This window comes from Chinchilla lanigera, unplaced genomic scaffold (genome assembly GCF_000276665.1).
Source record: "Chinchilla lanigera isolate Chin_1 unplaced genomic scaffold, ChiLan1.0 scaffold00022, whole genome shotgun sequence".
NCBI lineage: Eukaryota > Metazoa > Chordata > Mammalia > Rodentia > Chinchillidae > Chinchilla > Chinchilla lanigera.
This window is the reverse complement of record NW_004955423.1, coordinates 21,824,133-21,852,007: the sequence shown is the minus strand read 5'-3', so window position 1 is coordinate 21,852,007 and position 27,875 is coordinate 21,824,133. Positions and strand designations below refer to the sequence as shown.

General features: G+C 37.6%; 1 protein-coding gene and 1 long non-coding RNA gene across 4 annotated transcripts in view; one reads left to right on the top strand and one right to left on the bottom strand.

The window, feature by feature from the left end:
• Lrrc7 (leucine rich repeat containing 7) overlaps positions 1 to 27,875 on the top strand; it is a 505,545-nt gene that overhangs the window by 417,583 nt on the left and 60,087 nt on the right. The window contains exons 19-23 of one of the 3 annotated variants that reach the window (XM_013514395.1): positions 3,566 to 3,677; positions 3,897 to 4,077; positions 5,712 to 7,392; positions 11,289 to 11,429; positions 19,445 to 19,564. In XM_013514395.1, the coding sequence (XP_013369849.1) occupies positions 3,566 to 3,677; positions 3,897 to 4,077; positions 5,712 to 7,392; positions 11,289 to 11,429; positions 19,445 to 19,564 (2,235 nt within the window). The remainder of the gene's footprint in view (positions 1 to 3,565; positions 3,678 to 3,896; positions 4,078 to 5,711; positions 7,393 to 11,288; positions 11,430 to 19,444; positions 19,565 to 27,875) is intronic. The other 2 variants (XM_013514396.1, XM_013514397.1) reach the window with 2 other exon arrangements.
• On the bottom strand, positions 452 to 27,804 carry LOC102008869. Its single transcript, XR_260986.2, has 4 exons — positions 27,708 to 27,804; positions 12,663 to 12,823; positions 2,109 to 2,263; positions 452 to 1,284 (listed from the first exon to the last, which is right to left on the bottom strand). It is a non-coding gene; the product is annotated as an uncharacterized LOC102008869 (long non-coding RNA).

Below are 27,875 nucleotides of genomic sequence, written 5' to 3'. Positions count from 1 at the left end.
AACCCACAATGCACCTCAGAGCATAGTTCATGACCAAATTGAAGGGTGCCTTTTAAGCCTAGCAGACACGAACTGAAATCTTTGGTTTACCTGGTTACCAATTACAGGCTTTCACAAGTCAAGAAAACTTTCTGAGCCTTGGTTTCTGATCTTTAAAAAGAAAGATAATATTAGCGCACTTTCAGAGTTCTGTGGCAATTAAATCAGATGATAACTAAAGGAGGCTAGAGTCAGTGATAATTCCTGCTAGTTCCTCAAGAGATTGGTGTGCTGATTCTTGCCCTGTCTTCCTTTAATCCTCCGTGGGTTACCAGCCAGACACCTGTTCGCCCTGTCTACTGTATTCAAAACTGTTCTGAACCTTTCCCTCCTTAGAAGACTTAGCCCAATTCCCTCTGCAGAAGAACCATATCTTTCCCCCAATAATACAAAATAATCAACTAGCCTTGAATATTTTCTTACATTCCTTTTATTACTGTAAGGTGTGGACTCTCAAAAATTCAGAAATAGCTTCTTTGTTTCCCTTTGACATCTACCATAGGATCCCTCTCTATGACAGTAATAGTCAAGATTTAATTTCAACAGTAGAAAGACAATGAGATAAAAAGAAATCCTACCTTTTCCTCTCACTTGTCACCCTTTTATCTCCTCACCAGAGGAAATACATTTCAGTGTGCTTATAATGAGACTCCTACTACATTTATCTACCAGTAACCTGCACAGTTTTCACCCACTGAAATAGTCCCAGATTGTCAACCTACTTTTCCAACAAAACTAGATTTCTCTACCCTCTAAAAGAGGATTTCTAGGACAAAGCCAATGATTAATTTCCCTTTCAGGATGGTTAACTTTGTTCAGTGAAGCCCATTTAGGAAATGAGCATTTCTTGGGTAGATAATATATATGGTAGACAAGTAATTATAGAAGAGCATCAAGCTTGACAGACCCGAGTTCAAATCCTGACTCCATCACTTAAGTGTATGATTTGGAATAGTGCTTTTACCTCACTATGCTGCCCTTAGAACAAAGATAATATTAATAAGTATATTTTAAAGTAATACATCATGAAATGGTTATCTTTTAAATAACTAACAGAGATAGGATTGATAGTGTTCAGCAGAGTAGTACAATTGCAGACATGTGATCTATGCTCTGTAACGGAGATTCATCACAATCTTCACTGCCAGTACTTTGCACATAAAGATGAAAGCCTTCGCCTGGATCTGTGCAGTCTTGCATTCTTGCCTAGCAGTGTTCTGCTTTGACACGGAGAATCACAGGACTCTGGAGAAAAGATGCAAAGTCATGATGACTTGATAACCGTATTCTTTCCCTGGTGACCAGGGCTACTTTTGATTCACAAACAGAAGTTCTTGACCAATGTCAGAAATTTACACGTGAGTTAGACCATAGCTACCAGTAACCTGCACAGTTAGACCATAGCTACTATGCAGAGTTCTGGTCACAACTTTAGGTGAAAGTTTCGTCAAGACAAACTAGATCACTTGAACATCAACTGTGTAGGACATAAGGAGAGAAGACTGGAATGTTTAGTAGTAGTATGATTTTGCATTCATACAAATGTTTGTTTTATTTTACTGTATCTCTAGCTTGGGTTTTTTTTCTTTAGTAAAATAATTTCTGTATTTTATTGCCATACAGTTTCCTTTCTAATTATTATTTCATACAAATCATTTACCTTTAGTTTCATAAAATGTTACACCAGACATAAATTAGCACTGATTTCTATCTCTCACCTTGATCATGGAAGTACACTAACTTATCCAAGAAAACCTGACTATACAGCAGGAATAGAAAATAATATGACAACTTGTAACCCAAATGTTTTGACAAGTCCATGTATTCTATGCCTTTCTCAGAGCTGCTTCTTAAACTTGCATCTTCTTATAAATTTCTCCAGGGATGTACAAAGACTTCTTCCATATCATGTCACTCTAACACTTGATCAGAAGTTTCTTATGTTGAACTTTGAACTTATTTTCAAAATGCATAAAAATACATTTTCTCTGTTTAACCCCAGGATTTCCACTCTTTCCTATCCCCCTTCAAATTGGATTCTTCATTTTATACCTGTACTGCTCCCTTACCTGGACAGGGGAAGATCACCGAGCCAGAAGCCAGGAGATTGTGTCCCAGGACTGTGTAGTGCGTACTTTGTCTGTGTGAGCCCACACCTGGGCTGGGTCTCAGAATCTTCCTCTAGACAATGACAGAGTTAGCCTAATGATCTTGCAGTCTGCTTCTGTTAAAAAATGTTGACAAATATTAGATATATTAACATCTGATGGATTTTCACAGCAAAAGTTTCTATATAAATCTAGGATGAAAGAGAGAAAGGAACAAAAAAACGAAGGAAGGAAGGAAAGAAGAAAAGAATGTAGAAAGGCAGGCTGTCACTACAGGGGTACTTGGCAACATATAAAATATATAATAAGGATTTCCATCAGTTGATTACACCAACCAGTTAAGTATTCAGCAGGTCTTTTTGAATTTCTGAAATTTGTCCTCAGGTATTTTCTTTGTCTAACTTAACAAAATAGTTCTGAATGTGTTAGTTTGATGTTCCAAATTAATAAAATACTAACAAATGAAATAGCTGAAAATTTTTTGAACTTAAATTGATGTGAAATTTAATAAAAACAGATATAAAGATAGCTAGCATGCATAAATTTCTACAGCTACTTATAGGCATAAACAAAGCATTCTTATAGCTAAAGGAAAAGAGGTGGCTGTTATTTTGCCATTTCTAATGCTGTCCCACTCACTGCTTGGTTAACTGGAGTCACAACCTGAATTATAGATGTCTCAAATCTGTGGGTGTCTTCCACATTCATTTGTGATGATAAAGTTATATTCTTACACCACTGTGGGGCATTACACTCAAGGAATGGATTCCAGGATGAATATTTGACAGCCTAGGTTGGGCATGAGAAAACTGGAAATTTTAGTGAGAAATAATGGTAGAACTAAAGCAGTCGAGGAGACAACCATGTGGACAGTACTAAGAATTAAGAGGAAGAGCTACAGAGCAGGATTTACAGGACCCAAGAGAGCATTAGCGTGGCTAGCAATGCAAAGCATCCAGTTGATCCATGATACACTTGAACTGGAACTCGGGCAGCTTGCCCCAGGAACCCTTCCGTATACAAACGCTGTGCACCTGTATGGAATTACTATTCATGGAGGGCTCATCTTGATTCAGTCCTGTTGAAAAGTGAGTTCTGTCTCATCTCCCCAACTGGACTGTCAATTCCCAGGGGGCCACATTTTGTCTTTCTTTGGAAACTCCACGGTTCTTTGCACAGTGCCAGGTATATAAACAGTATTGGAAAATATGTCTGATGAATAAAGGGACTCACTTAAATTAGAAAAAGAACTTTGTGCTCAACTCAGAGATACATGTGGTTCATTTTTCCCAGTGCCCCACTTTGAACTACCTCCTAGAGCCACGTCTTTGAATCTCAGACAGATAAAGATATTGCCGTCTTGGTTAACCATTGTTTAAATGTTTACTTTCCTTGTCCTGTATTATTATATCTCTCAGGATTCTTTTGTTCATCCAGCTAATGAAATGAGGATTGGGGAACTTCACCCTTCATTAGCTGAGACCCCTCTGTACCCACCCAAACTTGTTCTGCTAGGGAAGGACAAAAAAGGTAACATCGTGACCCTGCTGTTCAAAATACGCTGCCAATGCATGTGCATGACGATCCACCAGTTGTAAATTTTATGACGTACCATAGTCTGTAAAACTTTTTTACAAGTACGTATTTCTAACATTAATCAGTGTGGAATCTGTTTTTCATACTTACTTTTCTGTGTTTGTAGTTGTTGTTGGTCGTAGCATTATAACATGTTTCCCCTTTAAATTTCAGAATCAACTGATGAGTCTGAAGTTGACAAAACTCACTGTCTGAATAACAGTGTTTCCTCAGGCACTTACTCAGACTACTCGCCCTCCCAGGCTTCCTCAGGATCCTCTAACACCCGGGTTAAAGTGGGGTCCTTGCAGACAACAGCTAAAGATGCAGTTCATAATTCTTTGTGGGGTAACAGGTGTGTTGAGCATTCCCACTGTTCTGTTCCCAAATGTTTATTTTCAGCAACTTTTTTTAATGGAATCTTCTTAATCCTGGGATTGTATTCAGCCCACGAGTGGCATAGAAGACACCAGGGGCAGGTAAGCAGATGTAGTGCACCTGGGATTTCCCAGAGCGGATGGACCCAGCTTACGGGGTGAGGTCATTGGTGAAGCGAGAGATGGTAGGAGACTCACAGACCATCGGGTGCTCAGGACCAAACTTAGAAGTCAAAGATTATGTTTGACCAACACATGCTGATGAGGCACATGGATAGTTCAAGATCCAGAATGGTTTTATAAATGAAAATGAGATCTATCTAAAGCACATATGTGCCTGGCAAAAGGGAAAATATCCAAACAATTTTCATTACCAGTGTCCTTGTCATCATTTTATCACAACTTGGAGTGAAGAGATACGCAAAGGTCCTTGATCTTCCCAAAATGCCTCCTTCTCTACATTACCTCCATTTTATAGGTGAAAAACACAAAACAAAAAATGTAGCACAGTAAAATGATTCTGAGGCAGTTTTTTCCCTCTTTTAATTCACTTTGTAATTTGTTGCTACAGTTTACACTATAAGTAGCAAATATGAATTGTCCTATGAGGTAAGTAGTGAATAACTTTTGCTCTCGCTCATATATTAACTGACAATATTACCACACATGGCAATGTTTTCTTTAGTACTTGATGACTAATTTCTATTCATCAGTGCCCTTGATAAAAATCTTAAAGTCTGTAAAATCATAATTGTTATATGAGCTGAGATTGGTGTAGGCACTTTTGGAAGATCTCTTCTAAATTCATTTTTTTCCAATTAGCAGAAGAACATAAAAGCCATTGTCTCACTAAAAATGGTATAATTCAGTATTATTAGTATGTAATTGGTTTAGAATAAACTTGAAAAATGATCATATGCTAGAAATGTGCTAGAGATGGCCCCTTATGTAAACAAACCAGTAAGCTGACGGCATAGTATGATTTCCATTCTAAAGAAAGGCACCAAAATTTCTCTCTATTCAACAGTACTGAATGTCTTCAAGACATAGCCTTACTAAAGACAATTTGGGTTCACTAGCTATACCATGACTTGTTATTTCTGTCATTAGCTTAGAAAAGTGTGGAGTCAAAATCTGCAGGGATGAGTACTAGAAGTCAAATGATTCTAATTATCAATTAGGTTTCAGGGCTGTCACTAGAGATTCATACATTTCATTCATTCCTTCCTTCATTCATTCATTCCTTCAACATATATTGTTTATCCCTACTATGTGCTCTGCACTATTCTGAGCCTGGACGGAAAATGATTTCCGCCCCCAAGAATTTGCATTCCCGCAGAGGACACAAGATGGTCAATATAATAAAATATCATGGGAACGTAAATGTTATACTATGCTAGAAGAGGGTGGTACTAGGAAGAAGTAAACGTTAGTGCAGATTTATTTTGTAGGGGACATGAAATGATGACACAATGTTATCTTAATCATAATGCAGGTGAGGATGAAAAATCAGCTTCCCAAAGGATGGTGCCCTGCTGTGCTATTTGCTTGCTTTCTGGCACGGACCCACTTCTCTTCACATCTGTGTTTCTTCTCCCCCTTGTGTTCACAGGATTGCACAGTCTTTCCCACAGCCTCTGGACGCAAAGCCATTACTCAGCCAGCGGGAGGCTGTTCCCCCGGGGAATCTGCCACAGCGACCTGATCGGCTGCCAATGAGTGATGCTTTTCCTGACAACTGGACTGATGGCTCCCACTACGACAACACGGGCTTTGTCGCTGAGGAGTCCGCGGGCGAGAGCGCCAACAGTAACCCTCTGTTAAGCGCGAAGGCAAGAAACGCAGCTCCTCATGGACGCAGGCCTCTGATCAGGCAGGAGAGGATTGTTGGTGTCCCCCTGGAACTGGAACAGTCCACGCACAGACACACACCAGAAACAGAAGTGCCTCCTTCCAATCCCTGGCAGAATTGGACCAGAACCCCTAGTCCGTTTGAAGACAGGACTGCTTTTCCCTCCAAATTAGAGACAACCCCTACGACTAGTCCTTTGCCCGACAGGAAAGAACATCTGAAAGAATCTACGGAAATACCCAGCCCTTTTTCTCCAGGAGTGCCATGGGAGTATCACGATTCCAATTCCAACAGGAGTCTTGGTAACGTCTTCTCTCAAATCCACTGCCGCCCGGATTCTTCTAAAGGTGTTATTTCAATTAGCAAAAGCACAGAGAGGCTTTCCCCACTTATGAAAGATATAAAGTCCAACAAATTCAAAAAGTCGCAGAGTATCGATGAGATTGACATTGGTACCTACAAGGTTTATAACATACCATTAGAAAACTACGCCTCTGGGAGTGAGCACTTAGGAAGCCACGAACGACCGGACAAGATGCTGGGCCTAGAGCACGGCATGTCCAGTATGTCTCGAAGCCAGTCCGTGCCCATGCTGGATGACGAAATGCTCACTTACGGAGGCAGTAAGGGGCCGCAGCAACAGAAAGCTTCTATGACAAAGAAAGTCTACCAGTTTGACCAAAGCTTCAACCCTCAAGGAGCCCTGGAAGTGAAAGCTGATAAGAGGATCCCGCCCCCTTTCCAGCACAATTCGGAGTATGTGCCACAGCCCAGCAAAAACATGGCCAAGGATCTGGTCAGCCCCAGGGCTTACCGAGGCTACCCACCCATGGAGCAGATGTTTTCCTTCTCCCAGCCCTCTGTCAACGAGGATGTTGTGGTGAACGCGCAGTTTGCAAGCCAGGGGAGCCGCGCCGGCTTCCTGAGGAGGGCTGACTCCCTGGCCAGCTCCACGGAAATGGCCATGTTCCGCAGGGTCAGTGAGCCCCACGAGCTGCCCCCCAGCGACAGGTACGGCAGACCCGCATATAGGGGAGGGCTGGATCGCCAAAGCAGCGTGTCAGTGACTGAGTCCCAGTTCCTCAAGAGGAATGGCAGGTATGAAGATGAACACCCTTCATATCAAGAAGTGAAAGCGCAGGCGGGAAGTTTTCCCGTTAAAAACCTTACCCAGAGGAGGCCGTTATCGGCCAGAAGCTACAGTACAGAGAGTTACGGGGCCTCCCAAACCAGGCCAGTTTCAGCTAGGCCTACTATGGCAGCTCTTTTGGAAAAAATACCATCTGACTATAACTTGGGTAACTATGGTGACAAGCCATCAGATAACAGTGATGTAAAGACGAGGCCTACTCCTGGGAAGGGAGAGGAGAGCTGTGGTAAAATGCCGGCAGACTGGAGACAACAGCTGCTTAGACATATAGAAGCTAGAAGGTTAGACAGGGTATGTTTGGCCTTTCTCTGTAAGAATATCCCTCCTGCCTTTAGTTTTGCTTTCTTGGCATTTCTAAGCACGTGTAGTAAAGCATGAACTACACGTATGAATAGATGGTCAGCATTTTATTTATGTTGACATTGTGGGGAAAACGGATCCTGATAGTTTTTTTTTTTTTCCGTGGGTGTTGCTTAATGCCTTCTGAGAATCCATAACCTGCAAGTGAATTATTTATCAAATCAAGCCTAAATATTGTTAGTAAAAATTGGACTCTATTATATGGGATGGTGGTACTAAAATTGCTTTCTAGCCATTAAGGCAAGCCAGATATCTCTCCTAGGACATGAAATTGTTCCCTAGTGACCAAAGGAGTATGATTTTTATTGAATCTATAAGAAGTGAGTCATTCGCCCTTTTCTGCAAGACTCACTTAGATTAAACTTGGGCATGATTTGTTTATAAAATTTGCACATACTTACTGCTATGGGACTACTAAAGTTATTACTTCTAATGAGCAATAATCTTCCCAGCAAGAAACAGAAAAATAAAATAAGCAGAGATTAAATGCCCTCCTACACACTATTTTATTTAATAAAATTTCTGCCATTTAGAATATGGGTTTTTATATAGAAGAAAATGTTTAAATTCCAATCATACTACAGACAACAAAAATAGATGGTGTCTTTATAAAGACGACAGATGTACAAATTAGCATGTATATTGTCGCAAAAAAAGGAAATTAATCCTAATTCAGTTAAAACTTGAGTCATAAAAAGTGTGGAATACACAGTGATTTGGGAGAGTCTTTTATAATTAGTTTTTGTGTCACCTGTTCAAATCTCTGTAAGAGAAGGCTGGTGCTTCATTCTCTCGAACAATTATCAATTTGCCACCAACACTCAAAACACTTCGTGGCTTCAGTGTAGAGGGCTTTGGGCACTCTGCATTGACATCAGAATCTTTAAGGTCCTTCCTGGGAAACTGAGACCTTTTGTTCTCATTTTCTAGATTTGAATGCTCTGTGTAAGTTGGGGATCTGGGTAATAATATGCTACAGAATGTTTCTGTGGATAGTTTGATGATTTTAGTTGGTGTCCCACAAAAAGCTCGGGCCACTACGTTTATGACATATTTCTTTAATGTGGCATTTTGTGTTTTCAGGTTTACGCTCTTTAAGTAATTGTATTATCTGTACGTCGTGTCTACATGACAAGGCACAGTTTTGTAGGGAAAGAATAAGCTAATAAATGTGGGTGTGGGTGTCAGTTTCTCAATGGGGAAATTGGTTCTGCCTCGCAAAATATTTCATCAGAATGTCTGTTTCAAATAGGTGTGCTCAGTCCCATTGAAGGGAGCCTCATCAAAGCCTCATGACTGGCTGTCAGTGGGAGACACCTGCTCGGTTGTCACCATGCCTTACCTCAAGTTATACCCTCCATGTAGACAGATAACTTGGAGGGCGAAAATATTTGGGGCCAAATAATACAGTACAGTTTGGAAACTCTGGCCTCGTGTAGACACGACCATACGTAACAGGGTAAGATGAACTAGCCAAGAAAGGTTGTGAGAAGCGTTTGTACAATGACTAGCAATTGGAGGCAACAGAGGAGCTGGTGAACACAGCATGAACATGAAGATAAAGCGCTAAGTTCTTTAGTACCGTTTACTTACTGTCGTCCTAGATAAATGTTTCCTCTCCTGTGATCAAACTTTGACGAAACAAGAATTCTAGGGTGGGTGGTGTGTAAGGATGGGGGAGAAGATCAGCCTAGGTCAGGAGACCCTGCCTGTCTTGGATGACTAAAAGTGAACTTGCGTATATTTTCCACTGCCACAACGACATTTCTCTTTTCAATTAGTCCACACATATCCCCTGTCCATTTATAGTTCCCTCAGCCTATCTTTAACTTTTTCAGAGCAGTTTTGGTATATACTCAATTTTCTTCCTTTCATTTTTTTTGTGATGATAGGGATCAAACCCAGGCTTCATACATGTAGGCAAATAAAGGCTCCACCACCGAGCCATGTCTCCAGCTCCCAAGACATGTTCAATCATTTCTTATTTAATTCCCAAAAATGAAATTTCCATAGGGCATTGTTTCAGGCCATCAGATCCTCAAGGCCCTTCTTCCTTCTGTTTTTTCCAAGTAATATTTCTTTCACCCTTTAAAGTGAGATACTGAGCAATTCAGGCCATTGCCTACTTAAAACTTCCCAGCTATTCGACAAGATGAGCTCTGAGTACTAAAGCACAGAGTTATTACATTGAACTGGTTTTGACATACTTGTGCTACTTAACATCCCACTCAAAGTCACACTGCACCAGAGACATAGAGTGCTTCTTTTCCACTGAAACTTAATTTGAACCCTGGAAACCAGACAGCTACTCTAGAAACTGAAGGATCTTTGTGTTTCCACATAGAAGACAACCGCCCAGAGATCTGCTCATTGGATGAGGTTTACAGTCCAATGTAATGTTGGCCAAAGGTCTCAGCTTTGACCTTGAAGAGGCAGCCCCCACACTACCCTAGATATAAGACTCTGTGGCCTCCTTTAATCTCATCATAACGCACATGATTCCGCTGTGCTCCACTGTGACTGAGAAATTAAAACCTGATCCCACATGTCTGAGGGTGCTGCACTTCTGTAGGAGCCGAAAGAGTGCTCGATTGGAGGACGCTAAGGAATCGTCCAAGTGTCAGATGAGATGCTTAGGGTCTTTTTTCACTTTTGGCATGTGACAATGAAAAATCTCTGTATGAACTAATCAGGAATCTATAACAAATATGATTCGTAGGCAAGCACATCATCAGGAGTAAAATAACCTTTCAGTGTAGCTCAATGAAACTTTGATAGTAAAAATCACTACTTTACAGATAACGCTCTGAGAATAAAATAGCTGCTTCCGTCAGTGCTCGATAACATTCAGTTAAGAAAAAACTGGACTAAGTTAACCTCTGTAGGTATTTTCTCCAAAATAAGAATTACTTAAAGAAGCCAAACACTGTTAGTGATGACAGTTTCATTGTTGGTTGAAGGCTTGATGACAGGACATTTAAAATGTTTTAATTTTTCAATGAAGTCCTGTGGGGGAAAATTATCACCCTTTAGTATAATTGTAGACACACCTGTTGAAGAGTAGCCATGATATAAACATCCCCAGACTGTTCTATAAATATTTAGGTGGATTAGATAAGTAACATTAATAATTCACAAAGTATGATTACTTCAGTATCATTATGAAACTTCTCTACTTTAAAATGTAATTTTGAAAAATAGAATATCTGATCCACATCCAGCTTATTTGATTGGCACTCCTGAATTAATAAGTAAATTCAATCAAACCAAAGATCAAATTGAATGAATTTTTTTGCCAGCTGTTTTTCTGAGTTGCTATAATTATGTCTCTAGACAGCGCAATTAAAAAACAGTGATTTTGATTTTAATATTGCAAAGTATTAGTTTAAGGCAGAATTAGAGGTTAACATTTGTCTTTCATGTGTGATGGTCTCACAATGAGAAAAAGACAGTGAAATTTTGTAGCTGATAGATTTGATTAAGTTCTCGCTATGTGAACTTATTTTCAAAGTGAATAGACTACCTAGATGACAATCCTTGTCCAAAGTCACTGCTATGGTGATGTTGAGCCTTTGCGTTATCAGCAAGTACCAACGGAACGTATCTTCCTTGCTTTTTGTCTTTCCTGTAGTTTTGGATGGTACCCATTATGTGCATAACTAACACTGTTTACTGTATGCTTTTGTCTGATCAAGTGCATGTGTGAAAAAGGAAGTTACTGTTTGCCCGCTTAAAGTTAAATGTTATAAATTTAAACATGTTCATGTAATAATCAGTTTGTGGAGCATGTGTTCACATCCTGTCACATGATTATTTCCTCTACTCAGAATGCTGCTTACAAACACAACACAGTTAACCTTGGCATGCTGCCCTATGGAGGTATTTCAGCAATGCATGCAGGCAGAAGCATGACTTTAAACTTGCAGACTAAGTCTAAATTTGATCATCAAGAACTACCTCTTCAGAAAGTAAGTATGGACTGCCCTACATGTGTCAGCATACCAAAGGCAATGAATGTTGTTTGTTCACTTAATGTATTTAGGCTGTACATATAACCCCATTTACTATAGACGCTCATGAGTGCAAAGAGCACAAGGGAAAATGATGTATAGCCTAAATTCTTAGCTGCTAAATGTATATTTGTAGCTAGACTGATTATCAGGTCTATGCTTTTTGGATTGAGCAGGTACGTGACTTTTTGTGTTTCTTTAGTTAAGGCTCATTTTCCTTATTCTTCTTCTTTTTCTTATTCTTTGTTTTTCTTTCTTTTGTATTTATTTGAAAGCCACAGACTCCTAATTACAATGGAGGTTAAATAGTGTTGGCATTTCCACGTACTTTTTTCGGTCCGCTTTCTTTGTGGGAGATATGGCACAGAAGCGAAAGCTAAGAAACAAGCTATTGGCCTGCCCAGCAATTGCTACTCTTCATGGGTTAATGGAAAGTTCACATCTCTTAAAATGAAAATATGGCCACATTTGAAAGGGAATATTCCATAGGAGGAAACATTTTCATTGTCAAAGAAACATTTCTGCTTGTTTTATTCAGGCAAAATTGAGAATGCCCATTTTAGCTGTTCACATTGATTATCCTTTTTAAACTTACATTTTGGTGGAGATTGATGAATCATTTTCATACAATGTGTCATTATGGCTATATATGAATATAATCAGTAGCCTATAATATTTTTATGAAAAAAGTAATGCAGTGATAAGAGAATGACAGTGTTCTCTAAGTAAGTCCTTTTTATAATACGAATGAAAATATGGAACAAATTCCCATCCCACCCAAATGAGGGTCATAAGATCTCAAATTCATGTTTTATTTTCAAATGAGTCTTTAATATTCTTTAACTCTAGATAATCTGTTCCTACCGTGGGCAATGTAAAAAAAAATTGAAGAGACACATATCCATATCTTTCTCAGCACCCGACATCCCTTCAGATACAAAAGAGAAAAAAACGCTGACTACACTGAGAACTTTTGAATATCGTTTCATCGGTCTTCAGTCTCCTATGGCATGACCACTGATGTACTGATAACCTTTGCTCCATTGAAAAAAACGAGTTTGTGACTCGCGATATTTGCTAATGTCAGTAATATAAGGACCCCACTATGACCAGTTGCACATCACTGACCTCAGAACCGGGGAGACCCATGCACAGCAGGCTCCAGGGCAAGCCCAGCGTGACTGCTGTTACCTGAATCCAGCAACAGTGCAGACTGTTCTTCGTGCCCTCTCAGCGGGAGAGGACATCCTTGCTGTCATCTTTTGTCCTGTGGAAACCAGTCTTCAACAAGGCCTTGAGACTTCTCTGCACTAAGAATAGATGAGCAGATGCAACTCAGATGAGCGCCTTCCCTAGAGAACATGGGTGGGGTAAACAGAAATCAAACTTCTAAACTGAAATTTCAAAATTCCTTGAGCAGATTAATGAGATCTTGGGATGAAAGAAGCTATTGCCTGACTCCCTGGAAATTATATCTAGTGGAAACTCCCCTACTTTGCTTAATTCTTGGCTTTTTGACTCATTGATCTACATCATGATATAGATACATACACTTCCTGAAAGAGACTGAAATGGTGTCCTCGAGGTCTGAATTATTCTCCAGATATAGATTAGGTACATCTGCACTGTGGTATTAATTTTCTGAGTGGTTCAGGGCACTCTAGAGAATGATTTCATTACCTATTATTGTAGCAATGAAATGCTCTGTAACAAACATAGTGCAGTTGTCACTGCAGACTTTTCAGCATTCTCTCTTGGGCCTGGAGTTGACCTCTAGGAATTCTCTTTGGAAATCACATTAAATTGCAAACAAAGAATAATGCAAGGACTGAGAGACTTCATAAATTTTCAATGCATTATTTCCCACCGGAGGAAAAGAAAAAGTTGGGAGAAGAAGAGGAAAAACAAGGGATGAAAGAAGCACACAGAAGGACCAGGATTCCATTCCCCAAATGATTTTATGATTCAAAAATTATCGGTTTAAGCACCAGGCATCTGTGAAGACTTTCCCACCCCAACACCAACCTATAAACCTTGTAAAGCACCGGGTGCTTTATCAGTTTCTTTAGTTACAGGTTCTTCTCCTAGGAGGTCCATTCTAAGTCTCCATCTTTTCACTTTGTGCCCAAGTGTATCCCAGCGGCAGAGCTTTGGTTTGACAATGTGTTTGTTTTTTCTGTCATCCATTAGAGTCAAACCTCTTAAAATGCAGTCTCCCAGACCTTCCATTCTTGGTACTACTGGTCTTTGCTAGCTGGTCCCTTGATATGAGGAAGGTATAGTTTCCCTGAACTCTTCCTGCCAGGAGAGGAGATAGACAAAAACCATTTTCCTTGGATTTTGAAATGCAAAAGCATCTATTACACTTTTGTCTCAGACAACAAAGCTGAGTGTCTCGGGCACGTAAGACTTCTTTGCAGCCTGTTACTGCAAAGTTCATTACCCATGAGAACTGGCACTAAAAAGCAAGGTAATATCAATTTATAAATATTACTAGTAAATAAAATTGACAAAATGGTTCATTCTTCTGGAGAAATTCTGGACCTGTCTCTATTATTCATAAAACTCTTGAATGATAATGTTGGCTGTTTCCATTTAGGTGGTATAAAATATTCTGAGGTGTCCGAGAAAGAAAGCATAAAGTTTCCTAAGGAATCCAAATGAAAGTCTTCCCGTCACACACATGTGGATGGTACCCTTTACCAGGGAGCAGGCAGGGCTGAAATTAGACCCCACCCTGTCCTCGCTGCTTGCCCAGCCTTGCCTCTTATATCTAGGAGAAAGAAGACCTCCTTTGAATTTCTTCTGCAGAACTATCTTTGAACAAATATGTAATCAACTAACTTGAAGATATAACTATTTCTGAATGAGATTAATACTTACAAAGCAAATAAATGATGAAAAGGAAAGATTACCCATGGCTTTGCCATGTATGTAAATTTTTCTGATTTTTTTCTCTCATTTATTAGATGTCAGGTCAAGGTTAAAAGCAAATAAGAGCTTCATTTTCTATGACCATTTCGTAAAACCCTTTAAGATAATAAAACAAATGCCAACAGATACAAGAAAATTAGTTTCATGAATTAATTGCCTTTAATAATTCCATTTATTAATGTTTATGCTAATTTTCTATAGATTTTCATAGTATTTATGAACTAGAACATTTGGTATATAAGTTAACTATTCAGTTACAGAGTTGTCACTATTTTTATTTTTCTTTGTTCCTTTATTCATTTATCATTTATTTACTGCCTTTCCAAAAAGCATTTAAAGCAACTTTCTATAACATTATTAATGGTTCCATGTGCTTCCTTGGATGTGTTCTACTGTAATTGAGCTTAGCTATTGTCTTGAAACTTTATGTTATCAGAGAGAAATACAGCATTGTAAAAAAAAAATGCCAGCTTAAACTACCATTTTAATTATCCAGATTAGTGGTAGAATAAATAGATATTTGTATTGGGAGAAAAACAAAGACCAGGAATTATTCAGAATATGTTGTGTACCTGGTGCCGTGAGGTACTCTAGATATGCTTTTTTCTTGCAACTCATAAAAACCCTCAAAAGGTATATTTATGATGAGTAAACTGAGGCTCATGTTCACACAGATGTCACCTCTGCTTTCATGATTTTACTGTTGTTATCCCCTGTACCTGGAATGTAAATCTAATGCTCCTTGGTACCCAAACCCATGTTCCTTCTACTATATAATGTTGTCCTCTCAAATGTTATAAAACCCAACATTTTCCTAGAACATGACTCATGACGGCCGATAAACGGCCTTCATATGCGCTATTATCCCAGCTTGTCTTCAAAACAATCCAAAGTAGGTATTATGGAATTGGAAAAGAAAGGTACACGAAATAGAATATTTTAACTAACCCAACAACCTGTGACCCTAGGCATTCCCTGGGGACCACAAGTACAGTGCTTTTAGTCAGAGGAGCTTAGTGACGCGGTGATTACCTTGTGCTTTTCAGATCCGCTTGCATTTCCGGAACTTCTGTTATCACTAAGAAATATGTTTGGTAGTGATGCAAGGTCAAACATTACAGACTAAGAAACATTACATGTTAATCTCCAGACTACTGTAGCCCAGAAACAATCAGGGCTGGGGGAGAAATTGGCCTTTTCTAACTCCCAGTCTAAAGATGTCTGGCTGCCGGTATAAATAGTGTGTTCTCTGCAACACTGAAGAAATTTATTATTTTCTCTTTCTATTCTTTTTCATTAATTTCCATTGACATAATATTATATCATAGAATCTATTGCTTATTGGCTTATAGAATCAGACACTGAAGTAAATTAATTATAATTTCAGGAGGAAAGAGACTGAAGTCATGGAAATGTATGTATGAAATAATTGTTTCACAGAGTTTTGCCTGGAAGAAAATGACCTCACTAACTTTTTTATTACTTGACAGCTTAGCTGATATTCATCTCACCAGCTTTGAGTTAGAGAAATTCTATTAGCAATATTTGTGCCTAAACTATTTTTAAATTATAATGTTCTTTTTTACTGTACCTGTGCAGATGACTCAGGATCAGACCGAACCATGATTTGGTATACATTTATTCACCCCTATGCCAAGGGTTATCTAATTAATGCCATTTTTTCTCCTGCTGAAATCCAAGAAAAATTTATGCTGGACCTCAGGGCAATTCATGCCTATAATTCCTATTGATTTTGTTGCATTTATTATTGGCTACCTATCCCTCAAGAAAGATTTGCTTACCTTTCTAATTATGAAAAAAGCCTTCATTCTGTAAGTTCACATAAATCCTCAAAGACAGTGGCTAAAATTACCAAAATAATGCTAGTACTTATATTGCTGCTTCATCATCATAATGAAATGCTCGTTTAAAACTCACTTGGGCATTACATTACCACCTTCAGAATGAACCCTATGAAATCGTAATTTTTTAGAACTTAGTTCAGCATATATTTGCCTTTGGAATACTTTTTCCTGAAGGCATGTTGAAAAAAATAATAAGCTCACTGGAAATACTTCAGGGCCAATGGTTTTTAACACTTTTTAATTCATGGTAATGCTCTCAATGAACTTTGTGACCATTGCTAAACAAAATAGGTATTTAGTTTTGTAAAGAATGTGCCCCAAGACATACTACAAAGTGCCAAATTCTGCTTTCTGTCTTAGATAATTTTTACTGCAAAATAGCAATAAATATTATCTCAAAAGCACACCGTGCAACCATCCATTAGCAGACAAGACTGAGGCTGCTTGATCAGCTAAGCTCACTGGCTTTCTTGAGTTAATGCTATTGATATATGCTCACATGCATATTCATACATGCAGACATACATATATGCACACATTTCCATGTGCAAACATGCAGATATCGGGAAATGCATGCATTCATGTACATTCATGTCTCAGTAAAATTAGAAATTACTTCTTTTCATGTACACTCGTGATTATTCATGGTAGCCAAAATCATAAATTTTAAATCTACAAATATCAGCACTAGACCAGCACTAGCATCTGTTCAACAACATCTCTACTCAATATTACTGCACTTTTTACCAAATTTAAAATTTTTGCTTTTTCACTAAATCACACTGGCCATGTCCTCTATTGCTTTGAAATATTAAAGACCCACAGAACTTAAAATGTAGTAGTGCATGTGACGTTTTCCATGTTCTTCGTCTTGAGATGCTTATACGTATTGGCGGGGATAAGATTCAACCTTCAAAGTATCTAAATAAAATATCAAGAACATGCGATGAGAAATAAGTAAATGAATAACTGAACCTCACTTTGGTTACTTTATCTGGAATACTAAATTCAATAGTTACAGCTTTTTTTCACTTTTTCAGTTGCTCCTTTTGTATCTCAGAGAATTTCAATAGCTAAGCAGCTGAATTTATACACAATAGGTATACGTTTTAGAAAAAGGATGAGAATATATTCTCTGTCCTCTCTGCCACCTCCCAAGAGCAACCAATTGTTTTTATGGACTTTTTTATTTCTTCAGACTTAAATTCCTCCTACAGTGCCTCATTTAAGAAAAAACAAAATGGCAGGTCATTCTTGAAATTAATAAAGGAAATTGCTCTCAGGAAATCCCTTTAACTTTGCTGTCTGATGAAAATATCTTTTTAATGTGTGTGCATGTTTATGTTCCCTTTCTGCCCTGCATTACAGAAGAATCTATGTGGTGCTTAACTGTAATTTTAAAAAGAAGGAGATTAACTTATAAACTAGTAAAGAGCATGAACATTAGGATTTTGATAAAGGAGACTTCCCCTTTTTATGACAAAATGAATTTTGCAGTTCTCAGTTGCTCTCTAACGGTGACGAGGCATCATGTCTCGGTGGGTGAGGCAAGCATAGGAGAGGAAATACAGATGAGATGATAAAGAGAACAGCCAAGGAAATGTGTCTTGTAAACATATTAATCTTAAAAAGATAAACTTGAAAACAGACAACCAATGAATAGCTATCTCATTATCTTCAAATACCATTTTCTTTAAACATGTTAGCTACATTTGATTCTTCTAAAAACAAAATGAATTTATTCCTAAGTACTCCAAGACTTTATGTTCACTAACTTTTTTGTTTTTTACTTTTTACTTTCCAGTGGAATTATGAAAAAAAATTCACATGGCCAAAGTAAAGGAATGATTATTTTTTATATCCATTGAGTCCTAGGAAGACTTGATAGAGTCTCAGAATAAACCCACTGTAAAATATTCCCAAGAAATGCTTTTAAAAAATGTACATGTGGTCATAATCCAGATGCAGTGGTTATATAATTGGTTTTTAAAAGAGAACCAGTTAGAGCCATGCAGTAAGCCGCAGAAGCTTGACGTGCTGCCTGTCCGGTGACTGGCCCAGTTCCCCCACTAAGGTTGGAGGTCAGTTCCTCACGCAAATGCAGCTGTACACACACTCCCAGCAAGGCTTAACAGTACGGGTCCTCTAAACACCAGCAGAGAGTGGTAGCCACGTGAGAAGACCCCAGAAATCCCAGCAGCACATGTGCATCCTGAAGGTTAAGAGGGGAAAAGCCTTTGCAAAAGAAGTTTCACATACATGTGTGTGCATGTAGAAGAATATGAAGAATAGTGTACATACATGCACTGTATGTACCAATATAAATCTCCCCAGCAGAAGCTTTCTGATGGTCTGTGTTTGTGATTACTCGCTATTTCTCTCTTTAAAATAAGAAGTCCTCCTAAAATATCTAATACTAGGAATAATAAAAACAAAATATTATTATTTATTAAAAATAACAAGCAGGAAATCAGCCAAAAATAAAAAATCTATGAAGAGCTTAAACTTTATTTGTGTTTTATATATATATACATATGTACATATGCATATATATGTATGTATATATATATATGTTTGGTAATAAAAACTCATGATTTATTTTTACTATGATCTTATAGCATAATATTTTTGATATTGCTTTAACCTTTCTCCAAAGCTGTCAATAGCATCATCGTTCCATAAATTTTGCATTATGCCAGTTTTCATACTATTTTGGATTGGTGAAAGGCATATTCTCCCAGAATCATTACCACCTTATGTATTACAGTTTGGAATGTTATAAGTTCCATAGTATGGGTTACATGGTTTCAATTTATATTCTAAATGGTAAGACAATACTAAAGAGACAAGCTAGGCAAGTTTTAAATGTTGTAGTTTTTAACAAGTGATTGATTTTATTCTGATTATTTTTATTTAGGTACTATAAACAATTTAAAGTTTTCTAAATCAGTCAATAACTCTAAGATGTTTATTTTATTTGTATTTCTCACTCCTTCCAAAATGCTATAATTTAGAATTCAGATTCAGTAAATAGTGTCTAGTAATATTTTCAGTTAGGATATATTTTTTCTACAATCAAAATTAATTTTACCATAACTATTAGGGGCTCTTTTCAGAAAACTATGATAAAGTTCTATTACGTCACTAAAGAATGCCATACCATTTTTGTAATAGACCCCGTCCCAGCAAAGCAACATTTTAGACAATGGACAAGAAGATGTATCTCCTAGTGGCCAATGGAATCCTTATCCACTTGGGAGGCGGGATGTACCTCCGGACACCATTACTAAAAAGGTAACCAATTTCAAATTGATGACACAAACCATAAACCCTGTACATCCATCGTAATATGTAACCCATATCTGTGTCTTAACATCATTTCTAACTTTGTTGATAACTTTAGACAAAATATTCTTCTATTCTAAATTTCAGTTCACCGTAAGTACACTGAAAATTATGGGAAATGAACACTGCCAAGTGTTCAAAGCAGGTAATGAATGTTTGTAAACATCCTACCACCTCTGCAGATACTACAGTACCACTCTTAAGAGTATCGTAAGATACTCTCCCAAGTCCGTGTATAGAAAGGTATGTGACGTGTACTTCTGTCTCTCTTAGCTTCCACAGTGGGCTGCAGCCAATTTGCATAAAATAAATGTTGACCATAAAAAGGTGGATTTACCATTTGGAAAACCATAGCAATGCATTCAACAAGCATTTAGGAAGCAATAATATGTGCACTACTGTGTGTTAAACACTTGCCAGATGCTGGTGAAAGAAAAACAAAGACAATGCTTTGCATCTGGGGAAGAAGGCGAAGGGATAGTAGGCATTAATAATACTACCTGCTGGGTCACTGTGACCAGCGTAGAAAGAAAGCCATGAGCTGGGAGAAGATACTTACAGTATATGTTTAGGCTCAAGAGATTTGTATCCCATGGTACATTTTTTTAATTTTTATTTTAAAGAAAATAGTACCACAAAAACAACAATAGCAAAATACAAACAAAACAAAGCAAGGACATTAAAAATGGTACAATGGTTTCAAACCAAATGATATGGATTAACAGTGGTTGTTATATTACATGTTGTTACCTTCAGTGAAGTTGCTCAGATTACCAGATGTAAGAATAGAAAACTGATCAAATCATGAAAAGGAATAAGAAAATAATAATTTAAAAGAGCGTTAGCGACAATGCATAGTTTCACTACAGAGGACTGTAGGAGTTCACCGATGGTTGTTATACTGCAAATTGTTGTCATCACACACATTGCTCAGATTACCAGATATAAGCATGCAAAATTGGTCAGAATATAAGAAAAACTTTTTTAATCATTAACTGTTTCCCTCAACAAACCATCAGACACCAGCAGTACAGTTATGCCACCTATCCATATATATATTACACATTATATATTATGTTATTATATATTGTATAATATATTACATATTTTATATATTGTATATTGTATTATATGTGATATATTATATGGTAAATTATATATTTATATGTTATACAATTGTATATTGTATAATTGTATATTATATAATAATTATATAATATATAAGCCTATAATATATATATATAAAGTGCCTATTATATATATATATACATATATATATATGTTAGTACCTATATATATAAAGTACTAAGGCAACACACACATATATATATATGTGTCTGTTGCCTTAGTACTTTCTTTTTCTTCTTTCCCTCATCCAGTGTATTTTTTAAAACTCTTGCAAATCAATGAAAGACCACATATAACACAATTCTTTAAGTGGTGAAATACAAAGAAAATGAAGGAAGTGCATAAACATCGGCACAAAGCAGCCCTTTTACCCATGAGGGACGTGAAAAAGAGATGCCATCTTATGTTTTCCTCACTGGTAAGCGTGAAAGGGTTTGAAAAGCACAAGCTGTGTGCAAGTGCTGGAGCAAAGGAAACACTGTCATACCACTGGGAACGTAAAGCACAATCACTTTGGCAACAAATTACCTTGTGAAGATGAACATACACACACCTTACCTTCCCTAAAACCCTGAAGGTATTAAACTAGAAAAACTCTTGGACACATCATTGTAGATACTTGGTTTTTTTTTCTTTTGTCTTTTTGAGACAGGGCCACGCTATGCAGTTCAGGCTGGCCTTAAGCTCACTTTGTAGCCCAGGCTGGTCTTGAACTTGCAAGGATCCTCCTGCCTCAGCCTCCCGAGTGCTGGCATTATAGGTGTGCACCACCACACCCAGTTTACTCAAGTGTTTATGTTACTCTAATGCTTACATTACTAGGAAAATTAGGCAAACTCAAATGTCTATGAGCAGAAAGTATGTAAATTCTGTTATTCATACAAAAGTATAATTCACAGCAACAAAAATTAGTAAATCATTATTACCATAATATGTATAATAGATTAAACACATAATTTAAATGGGAAAAAGTTTCAAGAAATGGCACACATTAAAAATACTGTATTTGGGCCGGGGATATAGCTCAACTGCACAAGCGCCTGCCTGACAAGTGCAAAGTCCTGAGTTCAATTCCCAGTACAAAAAAAAAAAAAAAAAAATTAAAAATAGTATATTTACAAATCTTAGAAACAAGCAAAACTAAAACTGTTTAGCCATAAGTACATGAGTAAGAAGACTATTTCTAAAAGGATATAATAAACATAATACTTACAATTATGATTAGCTCTAAAGGGAAGTCGCAGGGGAAGACAGAGGAAGAGGCAAGGGGCATTGTGGGTATTGTTCCAATTCTTGAGTTCAGTTGTGGTTCTCACACTCTAGTTTTTAACCTCCAGAGAGTCTACTGGATGATTGAGCTTCATAATTTACATATTCATTATATAAATACACACATTGTTTATCATCTAGGTGAATTTCCCCCTTGATGGCTATGTCAGAGCTTTGGAATGATGTGAAATATCTAATTATTTTATCCAAAATAATAGATAATGCATTTCTTTGCAGGTGCTATGTATGTTATTAATTTGCCATTTGGGTAATATCGAGCACTACAGGTAAACATAATATGACACGATGAGTGCTATGAAGGTAGGGTATGGGTTATAATAGTACTTGGAAAGGACACCTGTTTAGAGAGGAAACAGCAAGTTGAAAAGAAAAATGGGGTCAAATAAGGCTAGAAAGATAAACAGAATATAAATCATTCTGGGCTTTATCCTGTGTAAAACTGAAAGAACAGTGAAGTATTTTAATCACGGAACGCGCATGATCAAATTTTCATGTAAAGAGCACACCAGCGGCTTTTCAGTGAATGAACCAGAGAGAAGAAAAACTAGGGGCAATGGAACCAGTTAAGAATCTTCCCAGGAATCCGGGTGAGAATGGATAGACAGTAAAGGGAAATAAAAGGATTTAACAGTTTCTTTAAAAGTAGAGACAAAAGCATCTTGTGATTCATTGGACATAGGTCCAGGCAATAACTAAAAATGTCAAGGTTGACATCAAGCTTTCTAACTTGGTCGTTAGTCCCATTCACTGGCATGGGAAATACAGAAAGAGTAATAGACAGACATGAAAGAAAAGAGGGAAGCTTGTGTTTTAGTACATGGATTTGAGGTATCCTCAGGGCATCTGGGTGGATATGTAAAGCGGATGTGTGATTATCTTGATCAGAAGCTCCCTGGAGAACTCTTAGATAGATATACACACTTAAGAGTCAGCAGAATGCATATGTAATTCAGTCATGAGTGAGAGCGAAGGCAGAATAGCCCCATGAGATATCAACACTGAAGAGAGGGTCTCAGGGAGAAGGGACAGAAAGGATAATCAGAGGCATTATCAAGATGGAGCTTTCTTTTGCAAACTGTAGAAAATTCAGAAGAAGCACCCTTGGGCAGTGAGGAAGTAGGTAGCTAACACAGGAGGTGATCAGTAGTCCTATATGGTTCTATAAGGTATTATTGACTTAGAGTTTTTTCCCTTTCCATTCTGCTATCATGCTGTCCTTGACTTTACCCTAAAACTGGTTCCTCTCCATTGTAAGATTATTTCCAATAATGATAGGTGACAGGAACTTCCTGTTTCAAATCCAGCAGGAGAGAGATACAAGTTTCCCATAATTGTTTCTTATGCACAAAACCTTTCTTCCTCAAATCTCTCAACAGCCTCTTCATACATCTCATTGACCCAAAAATCTAAAGACTTTCCATCTTTGCAAGAGGGATGCAGTTCTGTGTTTGGCTTCATCTAATCCATTGCGGTGGAACAGTTAGGGCTCTCAGCTTCAAAGACTGCTAAAAGGATGTAGACAGAAAAATGAGAAAGAGTGGCACCTTAAAAATGAATGTTTGGAGAGCATAGGCAACAGTGTCAAGTGATGCCAAAAGAAATTCAAGCAAGATAAGTATTGTCGAAAGACCCCTGGAATTTAGAAACCTGGAAAACTTGAGAAAGGAGTTTGTGAAAGAAAATAGCATAATTCACTGGAATGTGGAAGGCAATATAAGGAGCAGTAAGATGGTAGACATCTGACTGTAAAGGGTGAAAGGACGCTCACCCGTAACTGAGGGAAAGTTGGAAATACAGACAGGGAAAGAGGGACATTTGCTTTGTTATGAGAAAAGAGAGGATGTATGCCTTGGCAGGATGTGTACAGAGAACCTATTGGAGCAAAGGGCATATCGTGCAACCAAAGGAAGGAATTGTATTATGTAATTGCAGAGTTGCTATGCCTTATTCATTTATTGCCCTGCATGAAACTAGTAGATGTTTGCTTCATCCACACATACATCCAATTTATACAAAATCTGTTTCAAAGTCCGCAGTATTGTCTAATCACACCATCAACACAAATCATGATGATCATCCTCTCGCTTTAAGAACCCCACGTAATGCTACGATTGATTAAATATCTGTATCCTAGTTAATTTTGTAACGCTGAAATAATTCTTTATCTGAAAACTTCATTAATCTTTGTGCTTCTTGCCAAGTGTAAAATATGTGTAAGATATTTATCATGTCTTCAGTATATAATATCATTTGTATTTCCTGCTATTATGATAAATGCTTTTGATTACCCAATATTATTACAGTTTTGCCCCCTGGAATCCCAGCACTCAGGAGGTAGAGGCAGGAGGATTGCCATGAGTTTGAGGCCAGCCTGGACTACACAGTGTGTTCAAGGCCAGCCTGAATTACATAGTGAGACCTTGTCAAGAAAGAAAGAGAGAAAGAAAGAAAGAAAGAAAGAAAGAAAGAAAGAATATTGAAATTTTGCCTAAATCTGAAGTCTTAGAATCTACAAGTAGCTATGTCTACCTCTTGAGGAGGGGGTTCTTTCTTTCTTTCTTTTTTTCTTTCTTTCTTTCTTTCTTTCTTTCTTTCTTTCTTTCTTTCTTTCTTTCTTGAGACACAAGGTCTTGTTACATTGTCTAGGCTCATTGCAGTCCTCCTTTAGCTTCCGGAGCGTCTGGGACCATAAGTGTGTGCCGTCACACCCAGATTACCTCCCTGACCCCAGAAAAGAGACAGTGAAGAATGCTTTAAATATTCAAATTTAGGTTTTTGAATATTCTAATTGAATATGTCAAGTTAATATCAGTGAGAATTAACCTAAGAAAACAAAGACGGTAACAGAAGTATTAGCCTGGGTTACATAAATAAGTGTAATATTATCTATTCTGCATTGGGTTTATATTATACTGTGCAAGGAACTTTTTCAAAGTTAGTGTTATTTTTGCTGTTGTGGTGAACAGAGTGGTCATGAGGCTGGGTGGGAAAATAGAAAGACAGAAAGTGAACTAAAGTTAAACAGGAAACTGAAGGAGAGCAAGTGGTAAAAATTCTTAGGCTCATCCGCTCGAATCTATTTCTCAACACCTCTGCAGAAGCAGAAGCCTAGATCATCAGAAACTAGCAGGATGCTGCAGAGATTTGCTAGAAAGTCAGTTCTAGGGAAGGACTTGGATTGAACCCACGGCTGTCTGTTGTAGCTGCCGTCACTCTTTCATAACTAATATTTGTAATGCTCATGGCCGTGCCTTGCAAACAAATGAGGTTCCCTCCAAGCTGTAGACCCAAAGATTTAGACCCATAAAACAGACAAAGAGTGTTTGTCCCTTAAGGGTAGTTTTGCTCCTGTATCTTCCATCACTGTCCTGTGTACCTGAGACTGGCAGAGTGACAGGATGACATGGAGGGATGTAAATCCTCTCTTGTTTTTCTGACGATGTCATAGGAGGTGGTCGGTTTTATGTCCCCTCTTGCTATGCCAGTCCCCCAAACCTCAACTTTTGATATCCATTAATTCAAAAACTAATCACCGCTAAAGGAACATATTACTTTTATGTAAATGCCCTTCTCCCAAAAAAAATTGCAGGCAGTGCTACATACGTACTTCAAGAATTTTTGTCAAAAAAGTTTGCAGTGGCTGAAAGCAACCATGATTTCAGAAGCATTGCTATTTTAGAATTCTAATGCATCACTCTTCTCCGTCTATTGGATTATGCTGCAGTCACTATGGTAAGAAGATTAGATACTGTGCATTAAATCTTTATTCTGTGTCAGCCATCATGCTAAATGCTTTTGTGTATTGATATATTGCATCCTCCAGGCAATAAGGTAAGCACTACTATTTTATACGTTTTATGAAATACATGACCTAAACTCCTCTCCTGTACATAACAGAATATACCATGACGGTCATGGTGTAACAGATATATGCAAAAGCAATTGTTATTTTAAATTCAGACATTACACTCTGATTTGATCGAACTCTCTTCAGGAATGACAAGACTGTCCTAACTTGAAGATGACAGACTGTTTCAAAGTACTAGGAATTTTAAACAGGTTAAATGCCCCAGAAGAGATTTAAAATTAAAGGATAATACCCATAAGAGCACATTGAGATGCTGAGGCAGAAACATACAGCAGTAAAAAGGCCAACATGACTTAGTAAAAAAATTAAATTTCAGATACTTCCTTTCTGGAGTAGATAACCAAGAATTTATAAAACCCTAGTGATACAGAATCTCAATGTTCTTTGATATGGAAAGATAAGACATCTAAAAGTCTCTTTTATCATTCATTAGTAAGTTTTTTCCTGAATGTCTGTCTCTTCCTGAGTGTTTTAGGTTAAATTCATAATGATTTGGCATTGGAGAAATAAAGGGTGGACCTTCGGATGGGTACAGATGAAGAAAAAGGTATAAAAAATTTGCTATTAGTTTTGGCTCACAAAGCATACCCTTTACGCTAGATTTGCCTGTTTTTCTCTCATCTACAAGGTCAGCTCAGCCATAAACACTTTGGGATTGCCAACATTGTCAGGTGTAAGGCATGCTCAGGAATTTATCAGGAAGGACTAGAAAAAACAATGTGGGTTATATCATGGAAGGGGGTCATTTTCCTATTCTTAATATCTTTTTCTTCTCCCCTAATTCCAAATTGTAAATTTCCCTTTCTCAGAGCCATATGAAGTATTTCTTATATATTCTTACTAAGTTTCTGGGAAGATATATTTAATTTGGGCATTCATTATGCTTTTCAGCATGATATATTTCAGTGTTCCATTCTATGCACAAGTAGAAAGGTAAGATCTTCAGTATCTTTTGGAATCATAAATTGCTTTGCTCTTATCCATAGGGCTAAATCACCATTTGTGTTTTAAAACAACTGGACCAGATATCTCTGATTGGCCTTTTATTATGAAATAAGTCAGTCCTTGCCAAGAGTCAGGAAAACTTCAGGTCATTTCAAATAAGGAGATTTTTAAAGGTACAATATAAGAAAAGTCGCCTTAGCCTACATGTTTAGGAATTTAAATAAAAGCATTTTATTATTTTATCAATATCTTATCTAAAATATGTAATAGTTAAATTATATTAATTGAAAAATAACTTTCTCAGAACTTTTTTCCACCAAAAAGAAATTTCCACATAAGTAGCTATCAGTTAGCTATACCTGGGAAACCTGAATAAAAGTAAGGATCATTTTGGCTTCTGTGATTCAACTGAGGTTCAGCATAGTACTGCTGAGATCCCTTACTTCAAAAGGTGAGGAGGAATGTACCTCATTTGAATAAAACTAGAAGGAAGTCTGATTTAAATAAGAAAGAGAGATGAGGATTTAAATATTGGGATTGGCAAGACAGGAGAGCAGATCTTAAGCAGTCAGGGAATGGAGGAAGCAGATATGAAAATCAACAAGGCAAGCCTAGAAAGTAAGAGACAAAGCAAAAAGGCATACAGTTCTTTCAGGGTCAAAGTCAAGTATATCTGTTCTGTTCAGAGTAAACTTGGAAATGAAAAGTGACTCTAAATCTGACCGTCAGCACATCAGCCTGGCTTTCGCTTTGTGCAGTAGCAGCTGTGTCAGGCAGAGCAGGATTTGGCTTTGGCATTGCTAAGTTTTCCCTCCCAAAGAACGAGGCATTATGAACAATGAAGAACCACCAGGAGAATACCTTTACTCCACGAGTCCTCAAGCAAATGAGAAGAATCTTCTCCATCTCCTGAAAAATCCTGCCTTAGTCCTGGCTTCCCTGCACATCTCCTCTTCCTCAAGGCTCCTGATTCTCTTCGGAAATCACCAGATATTTCACGGGTCAGAATCAATTTTCCTTCTGGTTTCT